The following is a 14350-nucleotide window of genomic DNA, read 5'->3' on the forward strand; positions in this document are numbered from 1 at the left end:
GGACCTGAAGGACCCAGTCCATTGTGAACACAGTGGTGCTATTCAAGTTTTTACAGATGGTAATTCTCAGTGTTGAAGTTACATGGATATTTTATCTTCTTGCAATCACATAACCAAACTCTTGCAAAAAAGACAGTTCTGCCATACCCAAAATTTACATAGCTAGGACTACAGTGGTTTTGTAGCCATGAATCTAAAATTGAAGGCAACTCCAAAGCAAATAGGTATCTGAGAAATGATGGCTGTTCAGGAAGTACACTCAGTCTAAGGCAGTCAGAATAGGCTAACCAGCTCACCTGTCTGTCCAGCTGAATAAATTCTTATGGTCCCATTTTACCTAAACAGAGTTTAAACCTGTGATACACACAAATACCATATCCAGTTTAAGAATGCTTTTTTAAAACATATTTCTTTTCCCACAGATATAGATTTTTGCCAACTGAAAAAATTCCAGGGCTGGGGATGTGGCTCAAGCGGTAGTGCGCTCGCCTGGCATGCATGCGGCCCGGGTTCGATCCTCAGCACCACATACAAACAAAGATGTTGTGTGCACCGAAAACTAAAAAATAAATATTAAAAAATTCTCTCTTTCTCTCTCTCTCTCTAAAAAAAAAATCCAACTGGGTAGAATGATTATAGAAAATGATGATTTTTTCCATAAAGCTAGAATAAATTATTTTGAATGTTTCACCATAAAGTGGTGGTAGATGTTAGACAAAATGGATATGTTGACCATACTTTGAACACTGCAGGATGTGTATGTGTATCCAAACATCACATGATACCCTACACATTTTCATGATTTTATGTATAAGCTAAAACATAAAAAGAATTTCTAAGCACTAGGTATGTAAAGAAGATGCACAATTGAATCCCTGACTCTTTACAGAATTCCAAACTGACTGTAAGTACAGAATATATAAGCAAAAACCCATGGAACAATAAAGGAACATTTGATAATTGGCTAGATACAAATGCTTAAAGATTTCAGAAGAAATAACACTAATGTTGGCATATTTAGGACAGTTTCCTGGAGATTAAGCTTTAACTTGTTCAGATGTGCATGGTATGTTTTTCTTTTTTGAGTTTTTATGTTTTAAGTTTTGAGGCACTGGGATAGACAGAAACCAGTTGTGATAGTGATGTGTGTGTGAGTGTGGTACATTAGTGTGTGTATGTGTGTATATGTGTGTGGGTGTGTGTGTATGGTGTATTTGTGGTATATGGTATATAATTCAAGAAAGGACCCAGGATTGAACCTTATTATGTATATGACATGCTCTAAGATTTGTTAGATCATACTTTGTGTATTATTGCAACACAAAGATGTGTCATATGGGTGAGTCCCAAGAAATAACTCAAAGTATATTCTGGATAAATTACTAATCTAGAAAAAAAGTTGAGAAACTAATAATTTCTCTCATCAAAGAACATCAAAAATGCTACAAACTAAATCCTCCTTTTAAAGATGCAAAGGCAAAGGCATGTATAAATATCTTAGCATATCAACTCATCATATCTCAATGAGAGACTTCTTTTCCTCCCTCTAACAAATTTTGAAAACATTACTTTAGGATGATATGTAAAGTGCCCATTGTTCAGGCTAGGAAGAATGAACATTAACCTGCAAGTAATGGAATGTGATCAAAGGCATCTGAGCTGGTGGGAAATGTGTACCATGTGAAATTTTTGAAAAATTAACCTATCAAGGTTTGAAGTACAGATTAAGAAGGGCAAGGAGTGGGACCAAAAGATTATTCTGGAAACTTGCTCAGAATCTACTCTTGTATGATTTATAAAGAGTTGGGAGTTTGCTTTTCTTGATTTTTAAAATTTTTCTTTGTATACAAGGATGACTTTTTTTAAAAAAGTCTTTGTAAATGAAGGAAGAGGAGCAAGAATCTGAAGAAGAGCAAGAAAACAATTGTTCTATGATGTGTGGATCCTGAAAAAGCACCAAAGACGAGTCAGAAAGCTTTAACTTTACAAAGACCATGTGAAATATTTTTAAATTGCCTAATGCTGAATGATCCATAAATTGCAGAGACTTGGAGTGATCTAAAAGATCCTGCAACAGGATGTCATGGGGCTGAAAATAAAACTAGGTTTTAGGCTCAGTGGGACTAACCAACGTGGCACCTGTATTAGTCAGCTTTTCAATGGTGTGAACAAAATACCTAATAATAAATAACTTAGGGGAGGAAAAGTTTATTTTGGTTTATGATTTCCTAGGTTTTAGTCCATGGTTTAGTTTAGGCTGAGTCCATTGCTCTAGGCACAAGGTGAAGTAGAACACCATAGCAAAAGGGTATGGCAAAGAAAAGCTGCTCCCTTCATGGTGGCCATGAAGCTGAGAAAGAGGGGAGAGGGGGCCAAGGAAAGATGCACACTTGGGGCATGCTCCCAGTGTCCCACCTCCTCTCGTCATGCCCTACCTGCCTATGGTTACCCCCCAGTTCATGGATTAAAAGTAGGATGGACTGATTAGGTCACAGCTCTCACAATTCATTCATTTCACTTCTGCATTAACATAGGAGTTTGGGGGGGACTCTTCGTATGCAAACTCTAGTAGCACCTCACTTCTGAGGGTAAATTGAGGTGAGTAGCTAGAGTCTGAGAATCATATTCCTTGACATGGTGAAAATGGACACCTTGGCCCGAGATCCAGAGGAGAGGCCCACCTGCCAAACGCGGCCTGGAGATAGGGAGGAGAGGCCTGTCCTGGACCCAGAGATACAAGGTGAGCCACCCTGCATTGGGGTTCCTTATTCACCAAAGCGTGGCTCCACAGCCCAACATCAGGCTGCCACTGCCACAAAACTGGAATATCACTGCTTGTATCAAGGACCACAATAAGGACCTGGTAAGATATCATCAAGGTCCCTGTGGGCCTGTCTGCACCAAAAGTATCTCTACTAGGGGTGCTAACAGTTATCCTGTTGCTGAGGTAACGGGGAGTCTTGAGTGGGCTTGCCTATCTCTTATTTCTCCTAACAGCCAACTTCTTGTGATTACCCTCTCCCTAGTCAAATAACCTAATACCTCCATATTCTCACATCCTACCTCATAAATATCTCAGCCAATCCCCTAAGCCCCCCTTCTACCATCAGAAACTGTAAACCATTACACAAACCTATTGACTATAAGGTAGAAGATAACCAAACTCATCATTTCTGATTATAGTGAAAAAACTATAAAATAGAAGCTAACTGATATATGGTTGCACATTGGTACAATGAGTGCTCTAATATTGATCTCTCCCTTAAAAGTGAGGTATTGGTAACCTACAGGGACAATATAATACAACAGGGCAGAAGCTGTCATACCTCAGATCTATATTGCAAGAGAGGAAAACTCATAGCCATCATGAAAAAACAAGGGAGGAAAGTGCCCCAAACAAACCAAGATACTACAACAATAGAATCCATAGGTAGCAAAGTAGGTGAAATTTCAGAGAAGGAGTTCAGAATATACATAGCTAAAATGATTGTGGAATTAAAGAACAGCTTAAGTGAGCAGATACAGACAAAAAAAAATGATCACTCCAACAAAGAGATAAGAGAGCAAATACAAATTGCAAGAGATTATTTCAAGAAAGAGATACAAATATTTAAAAAAAATAGAAATCCTCAAAATGAAAGAAATAATAAGCCAATTAAAATACTCAATAGATAGATAGCATCACCAACAGACCAGATCACTTAGAAGACAAGATCTGAGACAATGAAGTCAAAATATACAATCTTGAAAATAAAGTTGACCTCACAGTGAAGATGGTAAGAAACCATGAACAGAATATCCAAGAATTATGGGATACCGTCAAAAGAACAAATTTAAGATTTACAGGCATAGAGGAAGTTTCAGAGATTTAAACCAAAGGAATGCATAAACTCTTGAATGAAATAATAGCAGATTATTTTTCTAAGAATAAATTGGAAAATCAAATACAAGAGGCCTATAGAACACCAAATGTACAAAATTACAACAGATCTATATCAAGATACATTATAATGAGAATGCCTAGTATACAGAAAAAGGATAGAATTTTAAAGGGCACAAGAGAGAAAAATCAGATTACCTATAAGAGAAGACCAATTTGGATCGCAGTAGATTTTTCAACCCAGACTCCCAAAGCTAGGAGATCCTAGAACAACATATACCAAGTTCTAAAAGATTATGGATGCCAACCAAGAATCTTATATCCAGCACAATTAAGCTTCAAATTTGACGATGAAATGAAAACTTTGCATGATAAGTAATAGCTGAAAGAATTTATAGCAAGAACGCCTGCACTGGGGCTGGGGATGTGGCTCAAGTGGTAGCGCGCTCTCCTGGCATGCGTGCGGCCGGGTTCCATCCTCAGCACCACATACAAACAAAGATGTTGTGCCCTCCGAAAACTAAAAAAAAAGAAATATTAAAAAATTCTCTCTTTCTCTCACTCTCTCTCTCTCTTAAAAAAAAAAAAAAAAAAAACGCCTTCACTACAGAACATTCTTGGCAAAATATTCTACAAGGAGGAAACAAAAATAACAATGAAAATCTGCAAAGGGAAGAACTACAATAAAGGAAAAATCAACCAAAGGAGAAACCAAGTCAAGCTAAATATCAAAAATAAACAAAAATGGCCTGTAATAACAATTCATGTCTCTTTCAACTCTTTTTGATAAATTTTTACACATAAAAATTTGAACTACAATATCATCTAATTTTTCAGGTTTGTTTATTTCATATTTTTTGTTTTCTGTTTCTCTTCACAAAGTTATGCAAATATGTTCTTTAAAAGTTTTGGTATTTTATATGTTATATTTTAATATATAATTGATCTGGTATGTGTATATACATTGCCTGTGATATGAGATGAGGTATATTTTACTCTGTTATAATTTAAAATCCATTATTCAAAATTCAAGGATGAAAAAGACTAATCAGAGTAAAAAATTGTTTAATAAGGTATTTATAAAGGTAAGGGCAAAGTTGAGGGTAACTAACAAATTTTATGAAGCACCTTTCCTTCTGTAAACTTGGAGAGGTAGGGGGTGAAATAAAAGAGAGCCATTATGAAAACCTTGTAGGAGAAGGTGACCTGACTGAAGTTATTCCCTTCAAAAGCATGTAGAAACCATCTTACAGTCTAACAGAGTCTTATAGGGAGGAATAGAACACCTCACTCTACTCTTGTATATTCTAAGTTCTTCTTTTTTGTGTCCCTTTCTAATGGAACAAGGGGACTTATCATGCAGCACACAGCATATGTCTCACCAAAAGGTGAAAGATGGAGAAAGGTGCCAATATGGCAGCCATTGGTCACATGAGGCCACTGAGTATTTGAAATGTGTCTAGTCTGAATTGAGGTATACTATGATCAAAGTTGACTTTGATCCTCTTGAGATTTGATATATGTCTTACAATCCATTCATTAGACATTATATTCCAAAGAATTACTAGGACAAAGAAAATGAACATGAAATATCTTACTAACAATTATTTTCTTTGCAAATTTTGTTAGTAATCCATTGGGTTAAATGAATTAATATATAATTAATTTATCTATTTGTTTTTAAAAAAAGAACTAAAGGAGAACAAGGTAACATATTCTGTATCTTGATGGTAGTACTATATATCCATATATGTATGTTGTCATTTTTTATATTTGTGTTATCAAAATTTATATAACTATAAAAGTAAATGGGGTAAATTTTACCATATATAAATTATATATCAATAAACATGACTCTGAAAATAAACCTAGTTCATGAAGTGTTTTAACAGTATTGGGCACATACTAACAACCCGATAAATAATGGATATAATTATGATTCATTAAAACAACCAGCATCAAGCTGTTTCATAGTGGGGTAAGGAGGGGAAACATGGGAGGAATAGACAAATTCTAGATAGGGCAAAGGGGTGGAAGGGAAATGGAATGGGCATGAGGTTAGAAATAATGGTGGAATGTGATGGACATGATTATCCAAAGTACATGTATGAAGACATGAATAGTGTGAATATACTTTGTATACAATCAGAGATATGAAAAATTGTGTTTTATATATGTAATATGAATTGTAATGCATTCCGTTGTTATATATAACAAATCAGAATAGAAAAAAAATTCCTCAAAAAAAAAAAAAAACATTGTGAAAATGACTAAGGTTACTGCTTGGTGGTAGTCCTTCAAACTAGCTCTTGAGACCCATTCTATTGATATCCTAACCAATAGTCTTCACTTTTCTCCTTTCATTCACCACAATGGGATACTAAACCAGTTATTCTATTTTGAGCCATATCACTCCCTCTAGAGAGAAATCCCTGCCCTACAGAGAATCAAAGTTGACTTTGATCCTCTTGAGATTTGATACATGTCTTACAATCCATTCAGGAATCTCTGATTTTATGGTCCCTACTCATCTTCATTTATTTTTTTCCCTTTCTAGCCACTCCCTTTTTAATAGTATATCATGTTAGATAAATTCTTCTTTTGAAGTTCTTCGCACATTACCATAAGATTCTCAGACATAAAACAGACATCAAAAATCTGACAAGGTAATAAGCAAAGATAACAGTGTGCAAAGTATTATTTTAGGCATTTGGGTCTTTGTCAAGGAAAATTGAGACTGGGATGAAAGAAAATTCTCAAAATGAAAACCATTTCTGCAATATAGTCTGGTTTGACTCTGGATAAGATGAAATAAAGGGTTGGACTCTTCCAGGCAAAACTTTGCACGTAATGCTTCCTTTAAGAAAATATTTAAGATTCATAACTACATGTTTGGGAGGCAGGAAGAATGAGCATGATAGGGATAATTGTGCAGATGGTCCAGGTTAGCCCCTTCTAGCCCATTGTATATCCTGTTTCTACAAAGTAAAATCTTAATACCTAGCGTAGAATCTGGAAAAGAAGAAGGTACACCTGAAATCTTTAAGTGTGTGCCCAAATCCTTCACCATGTGATTTGATTGAATTCTACATTTTCCATGTTCTAAGACCTTAAAAAAATAATAGACTAGAAAAAATAAATTTCCTACATTTTCCATGAATTTAAACTATCTTTTATAGGTTTTTGCATATTTTATTTTCCTGCTAGGATCTGCACATAAAATGTTTAATATATTTTTCTTGAATAAGAAGACCATAAAATGACAAATATACCCCATTTTTACCTGAATATTGTAAAACAGACTTATTAATGGTTGGGACAAAAAACATAAAACAATATCACTATATATAAAAAATTTAAAGAGCTTTAGACTAGAGAAAACAAGTAATTAGACATTTTTGTTTCATCTAAAAGTGAAACACACACTACTTAAAACAATCAATCAATACAAGGAAAAATATTTATAGCTTATTAAAGTTCTTTGCTTTTATCAAGTCACTTTAGATTTTGTAAAAATCTGAAGATGCATATATATGCATCTGTATTCATTTTAATATTTCTATTATTTTGCAATTTGCAACAAAATAATTATAGAGCTAGGTTTGATGCACATCATGCTTTTCTGAGATAAAACCTGACTTTATTACAGAAAACAATGTAGAAGTCAATCTCAGTAGAACAAATTTTTTGCTTAACAAAGGCTTCAAGATACAGTGTATTAAATGATTTACAAACTCAAGAACAGAGAAGAAACTGAATAGCCTCTGAGATTCCTTAATGGGTTTTGACCTGCATTTTAAGTCTCTTTAATACAAAATAAAATATGTTCATCAGAGAACCTCTTATTTTTGCAGTTAAATTTCCTCCCCCACCAATTTAACAATAAAAAGAGAAATACAAACATCATCAAAAGCTGCACTTACCATAAATGCCTGTGGAGATGCAGGGAAATGCCTGTGAACAAACCACAAAAATAACAATAAATTTTAAAGGAAGGCTCTGCCAGACATCATCTATCTTGACAATTGTCTTGCTTGATAATAGGATACCCTCTACTTGCATCCTCAGAATAATAAGCTGGAGTAAGAGATACTAGAAATAGGGATGTTCGATTAACTGAAATATTTTCTTTATCTGCAATTCCACCAATTCTTAAAATCCAATGGTTAAATTTTCAGGAAACTTGTGAGCCATTTGTTAAACAATTAGTATTAAGAAATTACATCACATTAATCTCCAATGAAATAGATTATATTTAAAAAGATAACCAATAATCAGAGTTCATTCTTTCTAATTACTTTGTCACATTTAAATATTACTTATGCTCTGGAGATTATTTATGTCTATCATATTTGTACAGTGGCAATACCACATAATGGTTGCTCCTGAGAATCTCTGCTCAGCTGTGTATTATATGATGTTGCCTTCGTGGCTGGAAACCTGAAATCATTAGTCAATATTCATGTCCCGTATCATGGACCAAGGGAAACCAGGCTACAGATAATATAATTTTGGTAAACTTTGCCAAAAGCATTTGGTGAAAATCTATTGTCTATTTAAAATGTATAATAAAAACTATTGTGTGTTTTATTCTTATATGTAAATTGTATATCAGGAAAATTTAAAATAAACTTATATAGTACATATGCAGTTTTTTTACTATGAGAGTTGATCTTTAAACACTCACTGACAATTAATTTTATATCATATTTTGCTGAGCAATATTTTTTTAAAAACTATTCAAAATCATGGATGAACAAATGCAAATGCACATTTTACTTTAAATTAGGCTTTATAACTGTACAAAGTGATCTGGGTGTGGCAATGTCTTTTCCCTATGCACTTCTGTGTAAATTCAATCAAGTTGTTTTAATCCTTCTCATCTTCATGTTTTTCAATTGTATAAAACCCTCAATATAGAAATGTGTCATGGCATTAATGATAGAATTTTTAAAAAAATTCTCTGCTAGACTGTAAAAACTGTAGCTGCTGTTCACCCTAATAACTAACATTATTGTTAAGGTCAAGAACAATTAATAACAAAATATCTAAGTTGTTTTTCTTTCTATCTTTGGGTTAATGTGTACTGGATTTTATTTTCTATTACATTTTATAGACCACATGTTTATTTCTTTTAGATGGTGTCTTACTGAAATCACCAAAGTTTGTGTGATTTTGTTTTAAAGAGGGTAATAAGTGACTCTATTAAGCTCAACTACATGTTCATAAAATGATAGATTTTGTTTTCTGCTTCTGCAGAAATTTTTACTAGTAAATACTAACGTTTACAATAAAAAAATAGGACAATTTCAGGGACATAGTTGATGCCATTTTTTATTGTATTGAGCTGTTTTGGTTCCAGGGTTATTTTTATTTATATACTTACTTATTTTGTGGAGCTGCAGGTAGCAAGAACTCTACGCTTGGGCCATCCCCCAGCTACCCTTCACCAGGGTTCTAGAGGTATGAATATGAATCAGAAGGTTCTTTTTTTTTTTTTTTAACTCAGACATCATTTATTTCTCTGCTGTGCATCTTTATCAATCCTTTATCAAGGATTTCAGTACAATCCTGTACATTACTTTTTGTTTGTAATTTGTTCTAATTAGTTACACATGACAGTAGAATGTATTTTGACATATTGTATACAAAGGGAGCACAACTTCTCCTTCCTCTGGCTGTACATGGTGCAGAGTCACACTGGTAGTGTAATCATACATGTATATAGGGCAATAATGTCCATCTTGTTCCACCATCCTTCCTATCCCCATTCCCTCTACCCTGCCCTCTCTCCCCTCTGCAAATCCGAAGTTCCCCCATTCTTCCCTACCCCCACCCATTATAGATCAGCATCTACTTATCAGAGAAAACATTTGGACTTTTTTTTTGGGGGGGGGTGGCTTGCTTTGCTTAGCATGATATTCTCCAACTCCATTCATTTACAGGCAAATGCCATTTCATTCTTCTTTAAGGTTGAGTAATATTCCATTGTGTAGATATACCACATTTTCTTTATCACTTCATCTGTTGGAGGGCATCTAGGTTGGTTCCATAGTTTAGCTATTGTGAATTGAGTTGCTATAAACACTGATGTGGCTGCATCACTGTAGTATGCTGGTTTTAAGTCCTTTGTCAATAAACTGAGGAGTGTGATAGCTGAGTCGAATGGTGGTTGCATTCCATGTTTTCTGAGGAATCTTCAAACTGCTTTCCATAGTGGTTGCACCAATTTGCAGTCCCACTAGCAATGTATCAATGTACCTTTTTCCCCACATTATTATTATTATTATTATTATTATTATTATTATTATTATTATATAAATTATTACTCTATATTCTAGCAACATTTATTGTTGCTTTTATTCTTGATAATTGCCATTCTGACTGTAGTGATAGAAAATTATAGAGTAGTTTTTATTTGCATTTCTCTAATTTTTAGAGATGTTGAACATATTCTTCCGTTTGTTGATCAGTGGCATTTCTTCTTCTGTGAAGTGTCTCTTCAGTTCCTTCACCCATTTATTGATTGCATTATTTTTTTTTTTTTTTATTGTTGGCTGTTCAAAACATTACATAGTTCTTGATATATCATATTTCACAATTTGATTCAAGTGGGTTATGAGCTCCCATTTTTACCCCATATACAGATTGCAGAATCACATCAGTTACACATCCATTGATTTACATATTGCCATACTAGTGTCTGTTGTATTCTGCTGTCTTTCCTATCCTCTACTATCCCCCCTCCCCTCCCCTCCCCTCCCCTCCCCTCCCCTCCCCTCTTCTCTCTCTGCCCCCTTTACTGACATTCGTTTGTCCCCCTTGTATTATTTTTCCCCTTCCCCTCACTTCCTCTTGTATGTACTTTTGTATACCTCTGAGGGTCTCCTTCCATTTCCATGCATTTTCCCTTCTCTCTCCCTTTCCCTCCCACCTCTCATCCCTGTTTAATGTTAATCTTCTTCTCATGCTCTTCGACCCTACTCTGTTCTTAGCTACTCTCCTTATATCAAAGAAGACATTTGACATTTGTTTTTTAGGGATTGGCTAGCTTCACTTAGCATAATCTGCTCTAATGCCATCCATTTCCCTGTAAATTCTATGATTTTGTCATTTTTTAATGCAGAGTAATACTCCATTGTGTATAAATGCCACATTTTTTTTATCCATTCATCCATTGAAGGGCATCTAGGTTGGTTCCACAGTCTAGCTATTGTGAATTGTGCTGCTATGAACATCGATGTAGCAGTGTCCCTGTAGCATGCTCTTTTTAGGTCTTTAGGGAATAGACCGAGAAGGGGAATAGCTGGGTCAAATGGTGGCTCCATTCCCAGCTTTCCAAGAAATCTCCATACTGCTTTCCAAATTGGCTGCACCAATTTGCAGTCCCACCAGCAATGTACAAGTGTACCCTTTTCCCCACATCCTCGCCAGCACTTGTTGTTGTTTGACTTCATAATGGCTGCCAATCTAACTGGAGTGAGATGGTATCTTAGGGTGGTTTTGATTTGCATTTCTCTGACTGCTAGAGATGGTGAGCATTTTTTCATGTACTTGTTGATTGACTGTATGTCCTCCTCTGAGAAGTGTCTGTTCAGGTCCTTGGCCCATTTGTTGATTGGGTTGTTTGTTCTCTTATTGTCTAATTTTTTGAGCTCTTTGTATACTCTGGATATTAGGGCTCTATCTGAAGTGTGAGGAGTAAAGATTTGTTCCCAGGTTGTAGGCTCTCTATTTACCTCTCTTATTGTATCTTTTGCTGAGAAAAAACTTTTTAGTTTGACTAAGTCCCATTTGTTGATTCTAGTTATTAACTTTTGTGCTATGGGTGTCCTATTGAGGAATTTGGAGCCCGACCCCACCGACTGTAGATCGTAGCCAACTTTTTCTTCTATCATACGGCGCATCTCTGATTTGATATCAAGCTCCTTGATCCATTTTGAATTCACTTTTGTGCATGGCGAGAGAAAGGGATTCAGTTTCATTTTGTTGCATATGGATTTCCAGTTTTCCCAGCACCATTTGTTGAAGATGCTATCCTTCCTCCATTGCATGCTTTTAGACCCTTTATCAAATATAAGATAGTTGTAGTTTTGTGGATTGGTTTCTGTGTCCTCTATTCTGTACCATTGGTCCACCCGCCTGTTTTGGTACCAGTACCATGCTGTTTTTGTTACTATTGCTCTGTAATATAGTTTGAAGTCTGGTATCGCTATACCGCCTGATTCACACTTCCTGCTTAGCATTGTTTTTGCTATTCTGGGTCTTTTATTTTTCCATATGAATTTCATGATTGCTTTCTCTATTTCTACAAGAAATGCCGTTGGGATTTTGATTGGCATTGCATTAAACCTATAGAGAACTTTTGGTAATATCGCCATTTTGATGATGTTAGTTCTGCCTATCCATGAACAGGGTATATTTTTCCATCTTCTAAGATCTTCTTCTATTTCTCTCTTTAGGGTTCTGTAGTTTTCATTGTATAAGTCTTTCACCTCTTTTGTTAGGTTGATTCCTAAGTATTTTATTTTTTTTGAAGATATTGTGAATGGAGTGGTTGTCCTCATTTCCATTTCAGAGGATTTGTCGCTGATATACAGGAATGCCTTTGATTTATGCGTGTTGATTTTATATCCTGCCACTTTGCTGAATTCATTTATTAGCTCTAATAGTTTCTTTGTAGACCCTTTTGGGTCTGCTAGGTATAGAATCATGTCATCTGCAAATAGTGATAATTTAAGTTCTTCTTTTCCTATTTTGATGCCTTTAATTTCTTTCGTCTGTCTAATTGCTCTGGCCAGTGTTTCGAGAACTATGTTGAACAGAAGTGGTGAGAGAGGGCATCCCTGTCTTGTTCCAGATTTTAGAGGGAATGCCTTCAATTTTTCTCCATTCAGAATGATGCTAGCCTGAGGCTTAGCATAGATTGCTTTTACAATATTGAGGTATGTTCCTGTTATCCCTAGTTTTTCTAGAGTTTTGAACATAAAGGGATGCTGTACTTTGTCGAATGCTTTTTCCGCATCTATCGAGATGATCATATGGTTCTTATTTTTAAGTCTATTGATGTGGTGAATAACATTTATTGATTTCCTTATATTGAACCAGCCTTGCATCCCAGGGATGAATCCTACTTGATCATGGTGCACAATTTTTTTGATGTGCCTTTGTATCCGAGTGGCCAGAATTTTATTGAGGATTTTTGCATCCAAGTTCATTAGAGATATTGGTCTGTAGTTTTCTTTTTTTGAAGTGTCTTTGTCTGGTTTAGGTATCAGGGTGATGTTGGCCTCGTAGAATGAATTTGGAAGTTCTCCCTCTTTTTCTATTTCCCGAAGTAGCTTGAAAAGTATTGGTATTAGTTCCTCTTTAAAGGTTTTGTAAAACTCTGCTGTATACCCATCCGGTCCTGGGCTTTTCTTAGTTGGTAGTCTTTTGATGGTTTCTTCTATTTCCTCAATTGATATTGGTCTGTTTAGGTTGTCTATATCCTCCTGACTCAATCTGGGCAGATCATATGACTTAAGAAATTTATCTATGCCTTCACTATCTTCTAATTTATTGGAGTATAAGGATTCAAAATAATTTTTGATTACCTTCTGTATTTCTGAAGTGTCTGTTGTGATATTGCCTCTTTCATCCCGTATGTTAGTGATTTGAGTTCTCTCTCTTCTTCTCTTCGCTAGCATGGCTAAGGGTCTGTCGATTTTGTTTATTTTTTCAAAGAACCAACTTTTAGTTTTGTCAATTTTTTCAATTGTTTCTTTTGTTTCGATTTCATTGATTTCAGCTCTGATTTTAATTATTTCTTGCCTTCTACTTCTTTTGCTGTTGTTTTGCTCTTCTTTTTCTAGGATTTTGAGATGAAGTATGAGATCATTTATTTGTTGGTTTTTTCTTTTTTTAAGGAATGAACTCCAAGCAATGAATTTTCCTCTTAGAACTGCTTTCAATGTGTCCCATAGATTCCGATATGTTGTGTCTGTGTTTTCATTAATCTCTAAGAATTTTTTAATTTCCTCCTTGATGTCTTCTATAACCCATTGATCATTCAGTAACCTATTGTTCATTCTCCAAGTGATATATTCTTTTTCCTTCCTTCTTTTATCGTTGATTTTCAGTTCCATTCCATTATGATCAGATAGGATGCATGGTATTATCTCTACTCCTTTGTATTGTCTAAGAGTTTCCCTGTGACATAATATATGATCTATTTTTGAGAAGGATCCATGTGCTGCTGAGAAAAAAGTGTAACTGTTTGATGTTGGGTGGTATATTCTATATATGTCAATTAAGTCTAGGTTATTAATTGTGTTATTGAGTTCTATAGTTTCCTTATTCAACTTTTGTTTGGAAGATCTGTCCAGTGGTGAGAGAGGTGTGTTGAAGTCTCCCATGATTATTGTATGGTGGTCTATTAGACTCTTGAACTTGAGAAGAGTTTGTTTGATGAACATAGCTGCACCATTG

At 35.0% G+C, this 14350-nt stretch overlaps 1 protein-coding gene across 5 annotated transcripts in view; it reads right to left on the reverse strand.

Annotated features, from left to right (window-relative positions):
• Macrod2 (mono-ADP ribosylhydrolase 2) overlaps positions 1–14350 on the reverse strand; it is a 1986218-nt gene that overhangs the window by 614768 nt on the left and 1357100 nt on the right. For all 5 annotated transcript variants that reach the window (XM_071608715.1, XM_071608716.1, XM_071608713.1 and 2 more), the window contains one exon: positions 7804–7834. In XM_071608715.1, the coding sequence (XP_071464816.1) occupies positions 7804–7834 (31 nt within the window). The remainder of the gene's footprint in view (positions 1–7803; positions 7835–14350) is intronic.

Source organism: Marmota flaviventris, chromosome 2, assembly GCF_047511675.1.
Source record: "Marmota flaviventris isolate mMarFla1 chromosome 2, mMarFla1.hap1, whole genome shotgun sequence".
NCBI lineage: Eukaryota > Metazoa > Chordata > Mammalia > Rodentia > Sciuridae > Marmota > Marmota flaviventris.